The 22,947-nt window shown below is 45.8% G+C and overlaps 1 protein-coding gene across 1 annotated transcript in view; it reads right to left on the reverse strand.

The window, feature by feature from the left end:
• Positions 1-14,254, reverse strand: part of LOC307154240 (polyunsaturated fatty acid lipoxygenase ALOX15B-like) — a gene marked incomplete at both ends in the record, with an annotated part of 48,985 nt that extends 34,731 nt beyond the window's left edge. The window contains 2 exons of the mRNA XM_079899015.1: positions 12,528-12,732; positions 14,111-14,254. Coding sequence (XP_079755141.1) covers positions 12,528-12,732; positions 14,111-14,254 — 349 coding nt within the window. The remainder of the gene's footprint in view (positions 1-12,527; positions 12,733-14,110) is intronic.
• Positions 14,255-22,947: the final 8,693 nt, after the last annotated feature.

A 22,947-nucleotide genomic window follows, 5' to 3' on the forward strand; every position in this document is an offset into this window, starting at 1 on the left:
TTTAAAGTTAGACAGTCAGCTGTTTATTTTAGTAAGAAAGTTCAAAATAAAAATTTGAATAAGGAAAAGGCTCTTATGACAGAATTAGACTTTCTTTTGAAAAAAGTTAATCTTACAGAAGTAGAAAAAGTCAGATTGGAAACAATACAAACTCAAATTGATCATATATATATTAATTTAGCAAAAGGGGCATTCATTCGTTCAAGAGCCAAGTGGTTAGAAAAGGGGGAAAAGAATACTAGTTTTTTTTTTTTCTCTAGAAAGACGAAATTATAAAAGACAAATGATCTCCTCTCTTAAAATTAACGATGTACTAACTTCAAATCCAAAATTGATTACAAATTATGTGGAATCATTCTACACTAAGTTATATGAATCAGTTTTTGAAACTGATAAATGTTCCGACTTTTTTGTGTCAGTTAAGCAATCTGTCTCATCTATTTCTATTCAATTTCGAGACCTTTGTGATGAAGAACTAAGGAAACAAGAGTTGTTTACAGCTATTCATTCAATGAAGAAGAAAAAATCGCCAGGCACAGATGGTCTCTCTTTTATCTCTGCTTCTGGGATATTATTGAAAACCCCTTACTCGAAATGTATAAGGAATGTATTGATTCGAATGAGTTATCGACTTTGATGAAACAGGGATTAATAACCCTCCTTCTGAAACCCGATAAAGATACATTGATCTTGGATAATTGGCGCCCTATAACATTATTAAATGTAGATTATAAATTGTTATCTCTTGTTTATGCAGTTCGTTTGAAAAAAGGTCTAGACGAAATAATTAATGAGTGTCAAACTGGATTTATGGCTGGACGGCACATAAGTTGGAACATTAGATTAATTTTGGACTTATTAGACTACTCAAATTTAGTAGATTCAGAGGCTTTAATTGTTTTCTTAGACTTCCACAAAGCGTTTGATACGATTGAGCATCAGTTTATGTATAGGGCTTTTGAATCCTTTGGTTTTGGGGAAAGATTTATTTCTATAATTAAAATGTTCCATAAAGGTATTAATAGCTCGATTAATTTATATCCTAACACCTCTAAACGATTCCCCATCTGTAGAGGAGTGCGCCAAGGTTGTCCTATAGCCCCTTTCTTGTTCCTCACTGTAGTTGAGTTTCTTTCCATAAAAGTCTTGAATTCTCCAAATATTCAAGGACTTACTGTCAGGCTTCTTGGGTGGATGAAGTAGGAGACGAACACGAAGAATATGAATTCCAAGGTTTTAATTCTCAATATTAAACAAATACAAACAAAAGGGAGCGTGTGCTCAGAACAGTGAAAACCTAACATTCAACATTGACCGACAAGTGATGAGTGAACAGAAGGAACTTAAATACACAGACAGATGAACACAAGACAGGTGATGCAGATGATGATGATGACGAACAGGCGGGTAATGAAGGGAGTGAGTTCAGGTGTGGAAACAAGGAGGATTCTGGGAACTGTAGTGCAGACAGGACGATGACAGACGGTGAATGTGACATTACTCCCCCCTCCCGGTAGGCGCGTCCTCGCGCCGTAGAAAGACCAAAGGGGTAGCAGGCTGTGGGCGTGGCCAGGACGGAGACGACCCCTCGGGCGGCCACGGCGGTGAGGACCCTTCAGGTGGCCATGGCGGAGAAGACCCTTCAGGTGGCCACGGCGGTGAAGACCCTTCAGGTGGCCACGGCGGTGAAGACCCTTCAGGTGGCCACGGCGGTGAAGACCCTTCAGGTGGCCATGGCGGAGAAGACCCTTCAGGTGGCCACAGCGGTGAAGACCCTTCAGGTGGCCACGGCGGTGAAGACCCTTCAGGTGGCCATGGTGGTGAGGACCCTTCAGGTGGCCACGGCGGTGAAGACCCTTCAGGTGGCCATGGCGGAGAAGACCCTTCAGGTGGCCACAGCGGTGAAGACCCTTCAGGTGGCCACGGCGGTGAAGACCCTTCAGGTGGCCATGGCGGAGAAGACCCTTCAGGTGGCCACGGCGGTGAAGACCCTTCAGGTGGCCATGGCGGAGAAGACCCTTCAGGTGGCCACAGCGGTGAAGACCCTTCAGGTGGCCACGGCGGTGAAGACCCTTCAGGTGGCCACGGCGGTGAAGACCCTTCAGGTGGCCATGGTGGTGAGGACCCCTCAGGTGGCCATGGCCCCTCGAGTGGCCAGGACGGAGCCCTATGGCCCCCCCCCAAAAAATACTTGGGAAAAGTCCCGGGTACCAGAGAGGGCTCGGTGCTGGGCAGCGATGAGGGCTCGGTGCTGGGCAGATCCAACGATGAGGGCTCGGTGCTGGGCAGCGATGAGGGCTCGGTGCTGGGCAGATCCAGCGACGAGGGCTCGGTGCTGGGCAGATCCAGCGACGAGGGCTCGGTGCTGGGCAGATCCAGCGACGAGGGCTCGGTGCTGGGCAGATCCAGCGGTGAGGGCTCTGTGCTGGGCAGATCCAGCGATGAGGGCTTTGTGCTGGGCAGATCCAGCGACGAGGGCTCTGAGCTGGACAGGACCAGCGGCGAAGAAGGCTCTGAGCTGGACAGGACCAGCGGCGAAGAAGGCTCTGAGCTGGACAGGACCAGCGGCGAAGAAGGCTCTGAGCTGGGCAGGACCAGCGGCGAAGAGGGCTCTGAGCTGGGCGGAACCAGCGGCGAAGAGGGCTCTGAGCTGGGCGGAACCAGCGGCGAAGAGGGCTCGGAGCTGGGCGGAACCAGCGGCGAAGAGGGCTCTGAGCTGGGCGGAACCAGCGGCGAAGAGGGCTCTGAGCTGGGCAGGACCAGTGGCGAAGAGGGCTCTGAGCTGGGCGGGACCAGCGGCGAAGAGGGCTCTGAGCTGGGCGGAACCAGCGGCGAAGAAGGCTCTGAGCTGGGCGGAACCAGCGGCGAAGAGGGCTCTGAGCTGGGCAGGACCAGCGGCGAAGAAGGCTCTGAGCTGGGCAGGACCAGCGGCGAAGAAGGCTCTGAGCTGGGCGGAACCAGCGGCGAAGAGGGCTCTGAGCTGGGCAGGACCAGCGGCGAAGAAGGCTCTGAGCTGGGCAGGACCAGCGGCGAAGAAGGCTCTGAGCTGAGCAGGACCAGCGGTGAAGGGTCTCTGCTGGACGGAACCAGCTGTGAAGAAGGCTCTGTGCTGGACGGGACCAGCGGTGAAGGCTTTGAGCTGGACGGAACCAGCGGCGAAGGGAGCTTCAAGCTCGGCGGAATAAAAGAAAATAAAATCTCTGCGGGCATGACGCTGTCAGTCTCAGGTGCAGCGGGCATAACGCTCACAGTCACAGGTGCAGCGGGCATAACGCTCACAGTCTCAGGGGCGGCGGGCATGACGCATACTGCCTTGGCTTCGGCAGATCTGGCGTGAAGTGCAGGCTCGGCTGGACTGGCGTGAAGTGCGGGCTCGGCTGGACTGGCGTGAAGTGCTGGCTCGGCTGGACCGGCGTGAAGTGCAGGCTCGGCTGGACTGGCGTGAAGTGCAGGCTCGACTGGACCGGCGTATTCAATGGCTTTTCTGACTGACATGAAGGCTGGGTCGAACATCTTCAAAGCCAGGTCTGCACTGTTCGACACCAGCTTACGAGCTCGGGGCCAGAGGATCCCCGCAATCAATCTCCCCATCTTTTCTTTTTTTATGGTCGGTCAATCTGTCAGGCTTCTTGGGTGGATGAAGTAGGAGACGAACACGAAGAATATGAATTCCAAGGTTTTAATTCTCAATATTAAACAAATACAAACAAAAGGGAGCATGTGCTCAGAACAGTGAAAACCTAACATTCAACATTGACCGACAAGTGATGAGTGAACAGAAGGAACTTAAATACACAGACAGATGAACACAAGACAGGTGATGCAGATGATGATGATGACGAACAGGCGGGTAATGAAGGGAGTGAGTTGAGGTGTGGAAACAAGGAGGATTCTGGGAACTGTAGTGCAGACAGGACGATGACAGACGGTGAATGTGACACTTACCATCTTCAATAAACAGCTTAGACTAACTCAGCTTGCGGATGATACTGTTCTTTTTTTGAAAGATAAAGAACAGTTGCCCGCAGTATTGCAGCTAGTAGGTGCATTTTCTGATGCCTCGGGATTAAAGCTAAATGTAAATAAATGTGAAATAATGTGTCTCTATGACTCAAAAGAAAAAAATATATGTAATATCCCAGTAAAAAACAAGGTTAAGTATTTAGGAATAAATGTAACAAAAGATATAGCGGAAAGACAAGAATTAAATTTTTCCCCCAAACTTAAAAAAACTCAAAACATCTTTAATAACTGGCTTCAAAGAGACTTGACTATCATAGGCAGAGTCCTATTAACCAAAGCAGAAGGGGTATCTAGATTTGTTTATCCAGCTTTATCTCTTGCTGTTCAAGATTCGATTTGTAAAAAAATCAATGAGTTATTTAGAAAATTTGTTTGGAAGAATAAACATCATCATTTAAGAAAGGAGGTTCTTCATGGTCCAAGAAATGAAGGTGGTTTTGAGCTTTTGGATTTTTTCGATTTAAATTATACTTTCAAAGTAAAATGGCTCAGAAACTGTCTTCTTAAATCAGACTCAATATGGTTTTTTATTCCATATAATATCTTTAAAAAGATTGGAGGTTTAAATTTTTTGTTAGTATGTGATTACTCTATTAGCAAACTGCCTGTGACATTATCCAACTTTTACCAACAAGCTCTTAAGGCCTGGAAGTTATGTTAAGTACATAACTTTTCCCCACATAAAGCAATCTTGTGGAATAATGCTTATATTACAGTAAACCGGAAATCAGAGTTGGAAAGATAAAGGAATTTACTTCTTATCTGACCTTTTAGATCAGTCAGCTCAGTTTCTTTCTTATGAAAATTTCATGAATAAGTGGGCATTTCCTATTAAATATAAAGAGTATTATTATGTAATAAAAGCCATTCCTACTGGTCTAATGATGTTAATGAGAAGTCATATGATGTCCCTTAACAATTGTAGAATTGATCCCATTCTTTATTTAAATGGTGTAGACATTACCAGTAAAAAGTGCTCAAATAAATTCATTAGAAATATATTTTATAAAAATAGATTTGTTCAGCCTAGAGGGAAAATTTTCTGGAATATTTGCTTCTCAGAGATTATCTGGAAAAAAGCTTGGTTGCTTCCCTTTCGGTTTTGTATATTTAACAAACTTCGAGAAGTACATTTGAAAATTCTTCATAATATTTATGTTAGTAATTATACTTTATCAAAATGTATGGATATTGATGAAAATTGTACTTTTTGTTTGGATCAGCCAGAAAAAATTCTACATCTTTTCTTTGAATGTTATCATTCAAAAAAAATTTGGGTTGATCTTTCTACGCACTTTCAACAGAAGTCTGGTCATAATTGTGAACTTGCATCCAAATATGTTATCATTTATTTTGATTCGAAAATTGTTTCTGTTAATTTTATGATGAATCTTATGATATTGTTAGGTAAATTTCATATTCATAAGAGTAAATTGAGTAATTCTAAACCATGTTTGAAGGTTTTTTTTTAGTTAATTTGAATTGTATATTGAGTCTCTCAAATGTATTGATAACAAAAAATGTAGTGATACAATTATATTTGCTAAAGAATTGAAGTTAATTGAAAATTGATTTAATATATGTTTTTTTTTTTAAGTAGTACCAATTATTGGTTTCTATACATAACAGATTGGTTTTATCCCCTTACATTTTTATTTATTTATTTATTTATTTATTTATTTATTTATTTATTTATTTATTTCTATTCTGAAATTTTTCTTTGAAAAAATTGTTTTTAGATTTATCTTTTTGGATGTCATGTTATTGTGTTTTTTTATGTTTGTTATGTCTAATGTCTAATAATAAAAAAATAAAAAATAAAAAAACTAATAGAGGAAATCACTCCGAGCATCACCTTGAGCAAAGAGTAAGTCATGATCTCCTGTTTTAATGTTACAACAAATTCACAACTTGTTTGACACAAACAGTGACAACTTGACTGCTGTTAGAGAATGTTTCCCAGATAATTAGCATCAGTATTTCATGAGTGTCTGTAACTTAGCCAACAGTTCCCTTTCGAGGGAACTCGCGATGCGTCGATAACGCTTTGGGAACGCCCCCTGGCGTGAATGCGCCTGAAGCATCTATGTCAACTAGTCCAATGGAATGAATGAAATGCGCGTCACGGGCGGGTGACGTCATGACCAGGAAACTATAAAAGCGCATCCGGTGAAACCGGCTTTAGCTTCTGTTGCCTCAGCAAGCGATCTGTGTACTCTGTCTGTCTTATTTACTGTTGTCTGTATTTGAGAAAATGGAAAAGCAAATGTTCAAACTCTGTGCCTCTCCTTGCCCGCGTTATTTAACGGGTGGGGATACACACGAGCTTTGTGTCATTTGTTTGGGAGTGGAGCATGCGGTGTCAGCCTTCGAGGGGGGTGATTGCCAGCATTGCGAGCGGCTCCCTCTCCGCACGCTCCGCTCCCGGCTGTCACTTTTTGAGGAAAGTGTTCAGCCTCGCGATCCTCAGGGTGCAGGATCCGCTGCTGCTGAGGCAGCGCGCAGAATGCATTCCTGGGGATCGCAAAAGGATCTCTCAGAAGGGTTGGAGACGGGTCCGAGGACCTTATCTCCTTCCTGTCCTGGGGGATCCAGTGCTCTCTCTCCGGTGTCGGAAGCCCGTGCTGAGCGTTGGCAGTGAAAACAAAAGCACTACAATAAGGGAAGAGGATTCACAGTCCTCTTCTCCAGCGTATGAGGAGTTGGTGGATGTGATTACTCGCGCTGTTGAAAAGTTGCATATTGAATGGCCAGCCGAGAAAAGGGACGCTCGTCCTAAAAGCAAAGTAGACGAGCGTTTCCTTCCATCTATTAAATCATTTCCACCACGAGGCCTTCCATTTTTTCCAGATCTGCACAGTGAGCTGTCTAGATCTTGGAAAAAAACATATTCCTCTCCTCTCTATAGTCCCCATGTTCACATTTATTCAGATATTAGGGGGCTGAGAGAATATGGTTATGAGTTATGGTTATGGTTAGATGCTCGCGAGCTATCTGTCGCCTGGTACAGCATCGTCCCTGAAGGCCTCAGTTTTGCCCACAAAGCCTCTGAAAACTACATCATCTCTCGTGGGCAAAGCATATACGGCAGCAGGTCAGGCTGGAGCATGTCTACACACTATGGCAGTGCTCCAGGCTTATCAGGCTGATCTGCTGGGGGATTTGGACAGAAGTGAGGGGGTGGGGCCCGATGAGGTTCGAGAACTTCGTCGGGCCACGGATTTGTCTCTCAGAGCTACTAAGGAGACCGCCAGAGCAATTGGGCGGTCTATGGCAGCCCTTGTAGCCACTGAGAGGCATCTTTGGTTAAACCTGGCAGAAATAAAAGAAAAAGATCGTGCTTTTCTGTTAGATGCACCTATTGATCCCTCTGGTCTCTTCGGTGAGGCTGTTAATTCGGTTGTGGAAAGATTCCAGGAGGCTAAGAAACAGTCAGAGGCATTTAAGAGATTTCTCCCTCGCCGTGTCCAACCCCCTGGGGCTGCTGGGCGTGAGCAGTCCCAGCCGTCAAGCTCCTCATACAGAGCACAGCAGAAAGAGAGTGTTGCGTCTCGTGCTCCGCCACAAAAACACTGGAAGCAGACGCAGCACTCTCAGCCGAAGCCTTCAAAGCAGAAGCCGGATCTGAGGACCGTACTTCAGGCTAAGAAGGCTTTGGCTCAAAAGAAAAGGTCCTGACTCCTATGGAGTCAGACCCATGAGGGCAGCCCCACCCGGGGTGGAGCGGATCACACCTCAGCATACGGTCTCCGCTCCACCTCGGTGTCTTCAGGGAGCCATTCTGCCAACCCCGCACCCTTGGTCTCGGGGCGCAGTGGTTCCCAGCGATCGTCTGGCGCAATGTCAACTCGACATTACGCCAGATATGAGCCTTCTGAGGGGGGTTCAAAAACATTCAGTTCGGGTGGTTCCTGCCGATATGTTTCAGGCCCCCGGGCCGAGTGTCTCAATTACACCAGAGGCCAGCCTCGAGAGGCTGGTTCCCTTAGTAGATTTTCTGACAGAGTGGAAGAAACTGCCAAATATTTCTCAATGGGTCCTGCATATAGTAGAGAAAGGATACAGAATCCAGTTTGGTTCTCGTCCTCCACGCTACAACGGGGTGTTGCCCAAGCTGGTACACCCCGAGCAGGCTCTGGTGATGGAGCAAGAGGTGAAAGCTCTTCTGGCAAAAGAAGCTATAGAGCAGGTGTATTCACCCGACAGAGAATCGGGTTTTTACAGCCGTTATTTCATCGTTCCAAAAAAGGATGGGGGGTTGCGTCCCATTTTAGATCTTCGTCTGTTGAATCGGACAGTTCAAAATCTCAAGTTCAAGATGCTGACACTCAAACAGATCGTGACTCAAATCAGATCCGAGGACTGGTTTGTCACGATAGATCTGAAAGACGCTTACTTCCATGTCTCCATCCTCCCTCAGCACAGGAAGTTCCTGAGGTTTTCTTTTGGGGGCAAAGAATACCAGTATCGGGTACTTCCATTCGGTCTAGCTTTATCACCCCGCACATTCACAAAGTGCGTAGATGCAGCTCTGGCCCCGCTCAGGCTGCAGGGCATACGTATTCTGAATTACATAGACGACTGGCTGGTTCTAGCGGAGTCAGAACAGTTAGCGGTTCGGCATCGAGATGTTGTCCTCGCACATATGCAGAAATTGGGGTTGAGGCTCAACGCCAAGAAGAGTGTGTTATCTCCATTACAGAGGACCACTTTTCTGGGTGTGGTATGGGATTCAGTCACGATGCGAGCCAATCTATCGCCCGTTCGTGTAGCTGCTATCCTGACAGCCATGAAAGAGCTAAAGCTAGGCCAGTCACGCACTGTGAAACAGTTCGAGAGACTGTTAGGGCTCATGGCAGCGGCGTCCAACGTGATACCTTTTGGCCTGCTGTACATGAGACCTTTGCAGTGGTGGCTCAGGACCAGAGGGTTCTCTCCGAGGGGAAACCCACTTCGTATGATCAAGGTCACGCGGCGGTGTCTCCGCGCTTTGGTTATATGGAGGAAGCATTGGTTCCTGTCCCAGGGTCCGGTGTTGGGAGCTCTTTGCCATCGAGTTGCTATCTCGACAGATGCTTCCCTCACCGGCTGGGGAGCGGTAATGGAAGGCCGCTCAGCTCAGGGTCTGTGGAGGAGTCATCATCTCTCCTGGCACATAAATTGCCTGGAGATGATGGCCGTCTTCAACGCATTGAGACATTTCCTTCCAGACCTGAGGGATCACCATGTGCTTGTCCGGACAGACAACACATCGGTGGTCTCTTATATAAATCGTCAGGGGGTCTGCGTTCACGTCCACTATGCAAATTGGCACACCAGATCCTCCTATGGTCCCTGGGGAAAATACTCTCTCTGAGGGCAGTGTATATTCCAGGGGGCCAGAATATTGGAGCAGACGTCCTGTCGAGGCAGGAGCTGAGGCCAGGGGACTGGAGACTTCACCCCGAGGTGGTGGAGAAGATATGGGAGTTTTACGGCCAGGCCGAAGTGGATCTGTTCGCGTCTCAGCATACGACGCACTGTCCACTCTGGTTCTCCCTTACCCACCCAGCCCCCCTGGGGCTGGATGCTATGGTGCAGACGTGGCCGAGGCTACGTCTGTACGCCTTTCCCCCTGTTGCTCTGCTCCCAGGAGTTCTGGAGCGAGTTCGTCAGCACGGAATAAGCCTATTGCTAATAGCACCACGTTGGCCGAGTCGAATCTGGTTTGGGACCTGATTCATCTCTTAGACGGTCCTCCCTTGGAGTTACCGATCAGGAGAGACCTTCTGTCTCAGGCCGAGGGCACAATATTCCACCCCCGACCAGAGATTTGGAAACTTTGGGTTTGGCCTCTGAGGGGGCCCAACTCATAGAGAGTGGTCTTTCAACCGACGTTGTTGAGACCATTCTAAGCTCCAGAGCTCCCGCTATGAGGAAATTGTACTCTTTAAAATGGAGAGTCTTCACTTATTGGCGTCACCAGCGTCAGTGGGACCCAGTTAACTGTTCAGTAAACGCAGTACTGGAGTTTCTGCAGGATCGCTTTTTCGCATATCGCTTTGTCATTCCACCTTAAAAGTTTACGTGGCAGCCATTGCGGCTTTTCACGTCCCCGTGGGTGGTATATCGTTGGGTCGAGACCCCCTGATTACTCGTTTCCTTCGTGGCACCTTGAGGCTGAGGCCTGCGATACGCACTAGGATGCCGGCTTGGGACTTGGCATTAGTACTAGAGGGCCTATCTGGGGCTCCGTTTGAGCCCTTAGAGTCGGTCTCTGAGAAATTTCTGACCTTTAAGACGGTTTTTCTACTAGCCATTTCGTCCCTCAAAAGAGTCGGAGATCTTCAGGCCCTTTCGGTTTCTCCCACCTGCCTTGAATTCGCACCGGGGATGGTCAAGGCATTCTTGTATCCTAAACAGGGTTATGTCCCTAAGGTGCCAACCATTATTCCGAGGCCTATCGTGCTTCAGGCTTTCTGTCCTCCGCCTTTTACTTCTTCGGACCAGGAAAAGCTGAACCTTTTGTGTCCAGTGCGAGCACTGGATACTCATGTTCACCGGTCTTCTCCATGGAGGAAGTCCGATCAATTGTTTGTCTGTTTTGGACCACCCAAGAAGGGTCTGCCTGCCTCTAAGCAGACAGTGAGTAAATGGATAGTCGAGGCTATTTCTCTTGCCTATGAGTCATCTGGCCAGCCTTGCCCTTTGGAGGTCAGAGCTCATTCCACGAGAGGTATGGCGGCTTCTAAAGCCTTATTATCCGGAGTTTCTCTTCAAGACATTTGTGATGCGGCGGGCTGGTCCTCTCCGCTCACATTTGTCAGGTTCTATAGCCTGGACCTGGATGCTGCCCCAGGGTCTCAGGTGCTTAGTGCTTAGTGTGTCTTTGACATCAGGCTTACACTCAGGCTTTTGGAATTCTGGCGTTTTGGGTATTCTCGTTCTCAAAGCGTTATCGACGCATCGCGAGTTCCCTCGAAAGGGAATGTCTCAGGTTACGACTGTAACCATAGTTCCCTGAGAAAGGGAACGAGACGATGCTTCGCCCTGCCATACTTCCTGCATTCCTGTGATCGACTTGCTTCGGCAAATTTCGAAGCTAAAGCCGGTTTCAACGGATGCGCTTTTATAGTTTCCTGGTCATGACGTCACCCGCCCGTGACGCGCATTTCATTCATTCCATTGGACTAGTTGACATAGATGCTTCAGACGCATTCACGCCGGGGGCGTTCCCCAAAGCGTTATCGACGCATCGTCTCGTTCCCTTTCTCAGGGAACTATGGTTACAGTCGTAACCTGAGACGTTTTACAGCCTGTTCACTGACAACACCTGCTCAGATCAAGTAGTCTAGGCCTAGTCAAATTTCGTCATCACACGATGACTGACATATTGTCACATTTTATTACATGGCTTGGTTGGTTGAATTCTAATGTAGAATGCGGTGTGTTATTTCTTGATAACAGACCGCTGCGAAGTATAACACACCGTTGCCATGCAAAACAGAGCGTTGCTATGGACGTGGGAACGGACTATTTTCTTTAGCGGAAGCAATACAATCGTTTTTAAATCAATAAACTCCTTTTTAAATCAATATTTTGTGTCAAATTATTTATTTATTTGGTAGGTAGCCAAATACAACCCCTTCAGGCTGATTCAAGACCCCGACGCGAATCAGCCTGTCAGGGTTGTTATTCGCTATAACAACCGCCTCGCTTTACATTATCCCTTACATAAACATCTCTCTCTCCAAATAGGCTTAATAATTTTATTAGCTCTAAATAAATTAAAGTGTATTGCATAGTCGATGTTATCGCTTTTAAAATCTTTTATAATTATATCCTGGCCATGGATGCATTAATCATTGCATCTGTCTTTCTCTTTCAAAGATGTCAGGTAAAAAGCAGTTAAACATCCTCTCATTCGCCCTGAGAGGAGCGTCCCCTAGCAGGTTAGAGGATGCTGGCCCAGAGAAGGAGGAGAAAAGGGGTAGGCCCATTAGAGGAGGAGACAGTGCAGGTGGAAGGCAACAAGTCCAAAAAGGCAACAAACACTTACAATAAACAACACCAGTCATAATCTCTCTCTCTCTCTCTCTCTCTCTCTCACACACACACACACACACACGCACACACACACGCACATGCGGAAATTGAATAAATACTTTGTATTTGGTAAATGAGCAATTATTAATAACAACAACAAAAACACGAATAATAATAGTATTAATGAAACACGACCCGTCCAGCCACTATTTGGCATTATTACAAGCCTGGGTTTCCACTGCCAACTAATTGATCTTGTATTTAGGGGTCTTGGGCATGTACATAAACTTGTTTTGCATATAGGTTGCAGCTGGGTGGGTTAAGCAAGCCCACTGCAAAAAGATTATAAAAAGTATTGATCGTGTGTGTGTGTGTGTGTGTGTGTGCACATGCAGTATATTAGCAAGGCATCACCACTGAACTTTCAAGTACACCGGTAAATGTGAATTTTGGCCATGACTTGAGATGGGAGTGCCTACCTTTAGCAGGTCTTAAAACGAGCCTCTCGTTACAGTCAAGCCAGCAGTAGCACGGGAACAAAACCTTGTCACCTTCTGGAGTGTTGATCAAGATCTTATCACAGAACCACTGGTTGTAAAGAAGACCCATAAACGGCTTGGAGTAGAGCTTGACAGATATGAGCTCTCCCAGGGACGCTTTACAGTGAATCTTAAACTCTCGCTCCTGCACAGACAGATGTACAATGGCGTATTAGCGTCTTTGTAAGTAAATAAAATAATAATATGCAATTGGGGGAGGGAAAATTCAGCAAAGAAACTCTGAGATATTCTGAGATTATAAAATAACAAGTTTGCATAAAAAAATAATAAAAAAAAAACACACAAATTTGCACCAAAAAAAAAAGAAGAATATTATGTGATTATAAAGTAAACAAATTGCAAGAAAAAACTCTGAAAAATATTGTCAAGGAACCACATTTCTTTATATTGCAAGGATGTAGCCTAGCTCATCACAGCACAGACGCCCCGTAAACACAGATCCCACAGGCACACGTTAGTGAGGAGGTGCAACTAGTATGAAACACTGAAGCGTTCCTGGCCAGTAATGGAACCACACTGCTTCACTTTGCATTCAACCTGAACCCGATCCACAGCCCGCGACACACAGGCCTCATCCGGAGAGCACGCAGGGGCAGCGTTCTCTCTGGACCAGTTTCCTGATAGCTGAGGCTCAGGCAAGCTGTGAATGGAAGAAACAGCCTATAGCCTACCCAATTAATCTATTGACACTGTTTTGCTTTGGATATTCATGATAACCCGCTATGAATTTAAAGTAATAGCTAGTCTTTATTACTGGCCATGCATGTTTGACAGCCATATGTTCCATAGTTGCACTTCCTCACTAACGTGTGCATGTGGGAAACATGTTTATGGTGGACTGGTGTGATGAGGCACAGCCTTGTGAAGTGACGTGGTACCCACACTATTTTTCCAAGTTTTTTGTGAGATTTTTCTCGCAAATTTGTGACTTTATAATAGTCTAGTTTCAATTCCGAGTTTTTTCCCAGAATGTTACGACTATACATAATATTAGAGAACTAGTGCAACTAGTATGAAGCATATGGCTGTCAAACATGCCTGGCCAATAAAAGACGGCCTTTTAAGCCTAAATTAAATTGATAGCGATTATTATGAACATCCAAGGCAAAACAGTGTTAATATATTGATTGGGCTATAGGCTGTTTCTTCCTTTCACAGCTTGCCTCAGCCACCGAGAAGCTGGGTCAAAGCTGTTGGCCCTGGTGCTCTCTGGATGATGCCTCGTGACGCGGGCTGGGGAGCAGGTTCAGTCTGAGTGCAAAGTCAAGCAATGGGGTTATTTTTTCACGGATATTCTGAGTTTTTTTTTTTTTTTCACCTACAATGTCCCTAATATGCCGTTGTACATATGGGACGATAATTTTAAGGTAAATATATATATATATTCATTACTTCATTCAACTTTTATTCTCACTCTTTCTAATATCTTCCATTAAATGTAGTGTTGACTGATGGTTTTTAGTCAAAAACTCCCTAATGTTGGTTTAATTGGGTGCACTTACCGATCCTTGCCAAAACCCCTGAATGCGATTCAGATTATGTTCCTCACTCTCAGCCTCAGTGCCACGCAGTTGGATGTAGATACGGCTAGTGGTGCCCGCCAAAAGCCCCTTTCCTGTGTACGCCGTTACTGTGTAGATCACCATGGCTGTTCTGCAAAGTAATGGACAATGATTTTTAAGAGAAAATCTAAACATGATGAGACCACCAAAGAATATTGTCACGGTTCATGAATCGGCTGTCTCATGCTGATGTGTCTGTGTGAATGTAATTGTGTGGGTGTGGTTACTCGTTGTGTTGATTAGTGTCACCAGCTGTCATCAATCCCAGGTTCCTTTATATGCCCAGTAACTTCACTCTCATGTTGTCAGATCGTTGTGGTTGTTTCCCGGTGTGTGTCCTGTGCTCGTGCCTCGTCTACAAGGTTCCTCGTCTGGATTTCGTCAGTTCTTCGTGTCGTCTGGATTTCGTCAGTTCCTCGTGTCGTCTGGATGTTCCACGGTTCCTGGGTTTCACTCGAGCACGCTTACCACTGCACCACCACCGGATCGCCATCTCGTCCCTGCTTCAACAGCCACCTGAGTGTTTGTCCCCGACCTGTGTGTTTACATCTTACCACCAACAATAAACTGAGTTTTACTTGCATCTTGCATCCTCCTATTATTTCCTCACAGAACGATCTGACCAATCATGGACGCAGCAAGCACAACTCAACTCAACGATGTCATCGCTCAATGCATCACACGTATGGACCAACAAGAGGAGAACGTCTCGGGCACAGGTCGTGCGGTACAAGCACTCATGAAGCAGGTGTCCGAGCTCTCCCAACAGGTACAACAGCTACGGATTCCCACTGCGCCCCCCACACCGCCCGTTCCCCCACCACCAGCGCCCGCAGCAGCGGAAGGACCGGAGCCACGCCTACCTACACCTGAGGGGTATTCCGGTGAGCCTGAATATTGCAGAGCATTCCTCACGAGATGTTCCATGCATTTTGCCTTGCAGCCACGCACTTTCCAGAGTGAACATGCAAAGGTGGCATTTGTATTGACCCTGCTGTCAGGGAAAGCAGCGCTTTGGGGAACGGCGGTGTGGGAGAACGGAAACAACTGCTGCACCTCGTTCCAGGCACTCTCCGAGGAGATGAGGAGAGTGTTCGATCGTGCAGTGGCGGGTAAGGAGGCGGCCAGATTACTCGCCGAACTGCGACAGGGGGAAGGCTCGGTGGCGGACTATTCCATTCAGTTCCGCACCCTGGCCGCAGAGTGCCGTTGGAACGAGGAGGCGCAGTGGGATATGTTCCTGCATGGGCTGGCTGACCGCGTTCAAAAGGAGATATATACTTTGGACTTACCTGAGTCATTGAACGGACTGGTGGATCTTGCTCTGAGAGTGGACGCTCGACTGAATCGTGTGACCAGATTGACGCATCCCAGCCGTCCACAGCCCGACACGGGGGACCACCAGCCCGGTGGTGTGAGCGCGGTCAGCCCCGCATTCGACCACGAGCCCATGCAGGTGGGGAGAGCTCGGCTTTCCCGGGAGGAGAGGGAAAGGCGGAGATCCCAAGGACTCTGCCTATACTGTGGCCGGGCGGGCCATTTCATCCACTCCTGCCCGGCAAAAGAAGCAAGCCCGGTAGTAAGTATGAGGCTACTATCGGGTGGGATCTCCGCCGAAAAGACCTCATCACCATCATCGACCCTCCTCCCGGTAAGACTGAGATGGCGAACGTCGACGCACTGCACCAATGCACTACTGGATTCGGGAGCGGAGGGTAATTTCATGGACTCCAAACTTGCACTTAAACTTCAGATTCCCGTCACCCCCCTCCCGCACCAGATTATCGTCAACGCACTCAATGGACAGGAACTTCCCCGGATTACGCATTCTACTGAAAACATCACCCTCATCACTTCTGGCAATCACACAGAACTCATCTCATTTTTACTCATGGACTCACCACTTGCACCAGTGGTTTTGGGACACCCGTGGCTTTCAAGACACAACCCCCGTGTCGACTGGTGCACTAATACTGTTTCCACATGGAGTAACCACTGTCATGAGTCCTGTTTAGTGTCTGCCTGTCCCTCTGTGTCTGGTTCTATGTTTCAGGGTGAGGCAGCGGATTTGTCTAACGTGCCCGCGGAGTACCTCGACCTGAAGGAAGTGTTCAGTAAGTCTCGTGCTGCTTCTCTCCCTCCGCATCGTTCCTATGACTGTGCGATAGATCTACTGCCAGGTAAATCTCCGCCTAAGGGCAAACTTTACTCTCTTTCTGTTCCCGAGAGGGAGGCCATGGAGAAATATATTTCTGATTCTCTAGCCTCTGGATTCATCCAGCCTTCCTCTTCTCCTGCGGGGGCGGGGTTCTTTTTCGTTGGGAAGAAGGATGGTTCTCTGCGACCTTGCATTGATTACCGAGAGCTGAACAACATCACGGTAAAGAATTCTTATCCTTTGCCGTTGATGTCTTCAGCTTTCGAGAGGTTGCAGGGAGCATCCATTTTCACGAAACTGGACTTACGCAATGCATATCATTTGGTTCGCATCAGGAAGGGGGATGAATGGAAAACCGCTTTTAATACCCCCAGGGGGCACTTTGAATATTTGGTTATGCCTTTCGGGCTTTCCAACAGCCCAGCGGTTTTCCAGGCACTCGTGAATGACGTGTTGAGAGACATGGTAGATCAGTTCATATATGTTTACCTGGATGACATATTGATTTTTTCTTCGTCTCTCCAGGAACACGTTCAACACGTCAGACGAGTGCTCCAGAGACTGTTAGAGAATGGGCTTTTTGTCAAGGCGGAGAAATGCGCGTTTCATGCACAGTCTGTTCCCTTCCTAGGGTACATCATCTCTTCTGAGGGAGTGCGCATGGATCCTGACAAGGTTAAGGCTGTGGTTGATTGGCCAAGTCCAGATTCCCGTAAGGCCCTACAGCGGTTTCTGGGGTTCGCCAATTTTTACCGGCGTTTCATTCGCAATTTCAGCCAACTAGTCGCACCTCTGACTGCCTTGACCTCCCCCCGAACGACGTTCAGGTGGTCGAACACTGCCGAGGCAGTGTTCACCAACCTCAAGAGTCGCTTCGTTTCGGCTCCAATTCTTGTCACCCCTGATCCCACACGTCAGTTCGTGGTGGAGGTCGACGCGTCAGAGGTGGGAGTAGGAGCAGTGCTTTCACAACGCGCTTCCTCAGACGACAAGATGCATCCCTGCGCGTTTTTTTCTCATCGACTATCGCCTGCCGAACGTAATTATGACATTGGTAACAGAGAGTTGTTGGCGGTCAAGTTAGCGTTGGAGGAGTGGCGTCATTGGTTAGAGGGTTCGGGGGTACCCTTTATCGTTTGGACCGATCACAAGAATCTTGAATACATCAGATCTGCTAAAAGACTCAACTCCAGGCAAGCTCGGTGGGCTCTTTTTTTCGGACGTTTTGATTTTGTTCTCTCGTACCGCCCGGGTTCCAAGAACATCAAACCCGACTCTTTATCTCGTATTTTTGATCCATCCGAACGCCCGGTGACTCCCGAGTGTATTTTACCTGAGAAGGTTGTCATCTCCACTCTGGTATGGGAGGTCGAATCGAGGGTCAAGACAGCCCTAGAAGGGGTAACGCCTCCGCCTGGTTGCCCACCGAGTCGTTTGTTTGTTCCGGAGGGGTTACGGTCCGACGTTATTCGATGGGGTCATTGCTCCAACGTGGCGTGTCATCCAGGAGTGACTCGCACGAGTTTTCTAGTTAAGCAACGATTCTGGTGGCCATTAATGGCTCGCGACATTCACGATTTTGTTTTGGCTTGCTCAGTCTGTGCCACTGGTAAGACATCTAACCAGCCCCCAGATGGGTTACTTCGACCGCTGTCTGTCCCTTCGAGACCCTGGTCCCACATCGCTCTAGATTTTGTCACCGCCCTCCCGCCCTCCAGAGGCATGACGGTTGTTTTAACCGTAGTGGACCGATTCTCGAAGGCGGCACATTTCATCCCCTTGCCCAAATTACCTTCAGCCAAGGAGACAGCGGTCACAGTCATAGATCACGTTTTTCGGTTACATGGCCTCCCGATGGACGTGGTCTCTGACAGAGGTTCCCAATTCGTGTCCAAATTTTGGCGAGAATTTTGTAGGTTACTGGGGGCCACGGTCAGTCTGTCCTCGGGCTATCACCCCCAGAGCAACGGCCAGTCTGAGCGAGCCAATCAGGACCTCGAGAGAATGTTGCGATGTTTGGTTGCCAAGAATCCTTCGTCCTGGAGCCAACAGCTTTCTATGGTGGAGTACGCCCACAATTCGTTACCAGTGTCATCCACGGGCCTCTCGCCATTTGAGTGTAGTTTAGGTTACCAGCCACCAATTTTTCCTAGTCTGGAATCCGAAGTCGCGGTCCCCTCCGCTCACGCATTCGTCCAGAGGTGTCGCCGTACTTGGACTAGAGCCCGTGAGACTCTACTCCAAGCAGGGCGGCGCATGAAGGCCAAGGCCGACCGCCACCGGTCAAAGCCTCCCGTTTACGTCGTGGGTCAAAAAGTGTGGCTTTCTACTAAGAATATTCCGCTCCGCTCCGTGTCTAACAAGTTAGCTCCCAAATTCATTGGCCCGTTTCCTGTCACCAAGATTATTAGTCCGGTGACAGTCCGACTCAAACTTCCTCCTGCGTACAGGAGAATTCACTCCGCCTTCCATGTGTCTAAAATTAAGCCCGTGTTTTATTCTCATATTAATCCGCCTGCCCCGGTTCCCCCCCCGCCGCGCCTCGTAGATGGGGAACCCACCTATTCGGTACATCGCATTCTGGACTCGAGACGGAGGGGACGCGGATTTCAGTACTTGGTGGACTGGGAGGGTTACGGTCCGGAGGAGAGAAGTTGGGTACCTGCTAGAGACATTCTGGATCACTCCCTTATCGATGATTACAATCGACAGGTAAGGTTGTCTGGGAACGCCAGGAGGCGTTCCTAGGGAGAGGGGTACTGTCACGGTTCATGAATCGGCTGTCTCATGCTGATGTGTCTGTGTGAATGTAATTGTGTGGGTGTGGTTACTCGTTGTGTTGATTAGTGTCACCAGCTGTCATCAATCCCAGGTTCCTTTATATGCCCAGTAACTTCACTCTCATGTTGTCAGATCGTTGTGGTTGTTTCCCGGTGTGTGTCCTGTGCTCGTGCCTCGTCTACAAGGTTCCTCGTCTGGATTTCGTCAGTTCTTCGTGTCGTCTGGATTTCGTCAGTTCCTCGTGTCGTCTGGATGTTCCACGGTTCCTGGGTTTCACTCGAGCACGCTTACCACTGCACCACCACCGGATCGCCATCTCGTCCCTGCTTCAACAGCCACCTGAGTGTTTGTCCCCGACCTGTGTGTTTACATCTTACCACCAACAATAAACTGAGTTTTACTTGCATCTTGCATCCTCCTATTATTTCCTCACAAATATCACCAAGTCCAGAGAGAGAGAGCGATTCTCAACTTTTTCTGTAGGAGAACTCAATGTTACTGCTGTAAGAATTGCAACAACTGTTGTAACTAGATTAACTGTAAAGAGAGAGCAGTTTATGTCATGAAAATTACCACAGAAATGAAATACATTTTAATTGAACTCTTTAGCAAAGATCTTTAAAGTTTTATTACCAGGTTTTTGCCAAAACAAGGACCTTGTTCCTTTCAAAATGACCTGAACAAGAAGAGGCCAAGAGCAGAAGTCTCCAAGCATTTTATAACTTTACAAGAAAGTATTCATTTTCGTCACTGTCATGACAAAATGCATTCCTTCCTTTGTACAAATAAGGAAAGTCTTCAAACTTAAGTTTATGATTGGTTGCAATGTTTCATGATTCATTTAATCATGATTTCATTTAATCTTTGAATTCGCCTCTGGTCATGTCTTACAATATCATTGCAAAATGATACTGAGCAACTTGGTTTGTCTTTGGCTGAGTCATCATACAAGCACACATTCTGAGGGGGGAGGCATATTCATACCTACCTTAGTTTAGTTTAGTTTTTTATAAAGCACATTTCTACAGCCAATGACCGTGCTAGTCACTCATCTGTGTATGGTGTGCAGCTGCACTGCATTTAAAAAAAAATTGGCTTCAATATTCTCAAGAAAAGGAGTTTTCCCATAGCCTTACGCAATACGAGAGACCTCTCGAAAGGGAACTGAAGGTGATGAATGGTTACCAATTGTAACTGACAGATCTTTCTTCTAGATCTGCTGTACAGCAGAAACTAATTTTGTTGCATTAGTTTCCTGTTATGTCTGGAAAGCTGCTTTGAAACAATCTGTAAAAAGCACTATATAAATAAAGGTGACTTGACTTGACTGCTATCACAAGTCATGACCAGTTTGTGAGCCAGAAGGCTAAACAACTAGACTGAGGGATGGCTAAAGCAATAGCTGGCACTAGCCAACTGTCCTGCAAAGCATTGGATTAACACACCGTTAACGCTTCTATGGGCAGGACACTCATAACATTTAGGGCTGACACAGATGGCAGGGAAAGCAGACATCGTATACGCGGACACAACATGCAACACAACATTTCTACACCAAGCCACGAACATCTGCATATCTATGTTTGCGTAACTACTCTTTCTGATAACTGTACAGGTTGGGTTAGGCAGTTGAAAAAAAGAGGAAGTCTTATCTGACCCCAGCTCAACTTTTGAGCTCTTTATGACCAGCAATTCACTCACTGAGTTTTACTTTTTTCACATTTATAATGACATGAATAGTTTTCAGTTTTCAATAAACAAAATGCAAAGTGCATACAAAAGAATGTTTGACCATTTACATACACTACCGTTCGGGGTCAGTAAGAATTTTAATTTTATTTTTGGGGGAAAGAAATAAAATAAATCATCAAGGATGAGTTAAACTGATCAAAAGTTACAGTAAAGACATTTATAATGTTAGAAAATATTCTATTTTAAATAAATACTGTTCTTTTGAACTTTCTATTCATCAAAGAATTTAGAAAAAAAAAAAATGCACACAACCGTTTTCAACATTGATAATAATAATAATGAATGTTTCTTGAGCATCAAATCCTCATATTAGAGTGATTTCTGAAGGATCATGTGACACTGAAGACTGGAGTAATGATGCTGAACATTCTGCTTTGATCACAGGAATAAATTACATTTTAAAATATATTAAAATAGAAAACAGTCATTTTAAATTGTCATAATATTTCACAATATTACTGTTTTTTTACATTTACATTTACATTTACATTTATTCATTTAGCTGACGCTTTTATCCAAAGCGACTTACAATTGCTATACATGTCAGAGGTCGCACGCCTCTGGAGCAACTAGGGGTTAAGTGTCTTGCTCAGGGACACATTGGTGTCTCACAGTGGATTCGAACCACTTGAATTTTTATTATTGTTTTTTATCAAATAAATACAGCCTTGGTGAGCAGAAGATACTTTGAAAACGTTAAAAAATCTTGACCCCAAACTTTTGAACGGTAGTGTATATACACCGTGTTCCAAAGGTCTACTTAGGTAAATGGAAACCCTGCCTAAAGACATTGTTCAACATTATCAAGCAAGTCACAGTTTGTGCGATACGGGGAGAAAGAAAGATCATTCTGAAGATGAAAAGCATGAAATGGTGCAATATTATGCAAAAGTAACACAAAACTATTAATTGTGTGAAAACTGAATAGAGATTATTGAACTCATAAGATTTGTGGGTAATTTACAGCACAGGAGAACTGTCAGATAAAGGTTTATTAAGGAAAGCTTCTGTCAAAAAAGAAAATGTATTAATAGGACAGCTATAAAAAAGCCACTGTTGAGCAACAAACAGGTATATGAAGCTGCTGGTGTCTCTGGAGTCTCAACAACATCTTCACACAGGCTGGCAGTTGTGCGTAAAGTGGCAGTTATCTTGATGGTGACTGCACTTTATGTCTCGTATGTGTTAGTTTGTGGTACTATCATTTCCTGGTTTTGTGGATATTGTGTCATTAACCTCTGGAATGAGTGTTTTATCATTACAGATGGGTTAAGTGAAACGACAAACTTTAAAGAAGCTGATAATTCTGAGTCAATCTGATGAAAAGATGACACAGAACATGGGACGAGCTTTAATTGGATTGGTTTCCAGCTCTGTCTGCCATTGGTAAATATGACTACTTTTGTCATTTATGATGTTGATCTGAATTACTCTCTGGATTAGTATTAATGTAAATTGGAATTGTGAAGTTGAAGATTGTCATCCATTATGGGGTAAAAAACTCTTGTCTAAATTCAACTGAGGGTCTAAATTTAAATAGATAACTAGGATAATAATGGTAAACGTAAAAATAAAAGACTTGATGGCAGAGCGACAAAGTGACACATTGGTCACTATCCAAATTATGTCAAATGGATGTATGACATTAGATGTCTAAGAAAATGTCTAAGATGTCTAAGAAAACTACAATCTAGGTAATAAATGTTAAAGGAGAAAGAAGCTATATGGCTGTCTTAAGGGTTGAGATTCGTGTAACATAATATTTTGGTTTGTGAAAAACAGTAAAGATAAGTGAGACTGAGACAATAGCCTACTGATAATATTTTTTGGATTTTCAGACTAACCATTTAATAGAGGAATACTGTGAGAAGTAGTTATAATGAAAAATAAAGTTAAAATTAATGTTATGAAAACAAGGGTATAGAAGAATTAATAAAATACCATGATTTCCCTAAAGAGGGAACTTTAAGTGTCACTAGGCTGACAGCGGTGAGAGACTCGGTGGAAGAGGGAAGTGAAAAACAAAAAGGTTGTTGTGTGAGACGTGTGTGTGAAACAGAAATATAGTAGAAAATGTATGTTATGA

This window comes from Squalius cephalus (genome assembly GCF_949319135.1).
Source record: "Squalius cephalus genome assembly, contig: scaffold_69, whole genome shotgun sequence".
NCBI classification, from domain to species: domain Eukaryota; kingdom Metazoa; phylum Chordata; class Actinopteri; order Cypriniformes; family Leuciscidae; genus Squalius; species Squalius cephalus.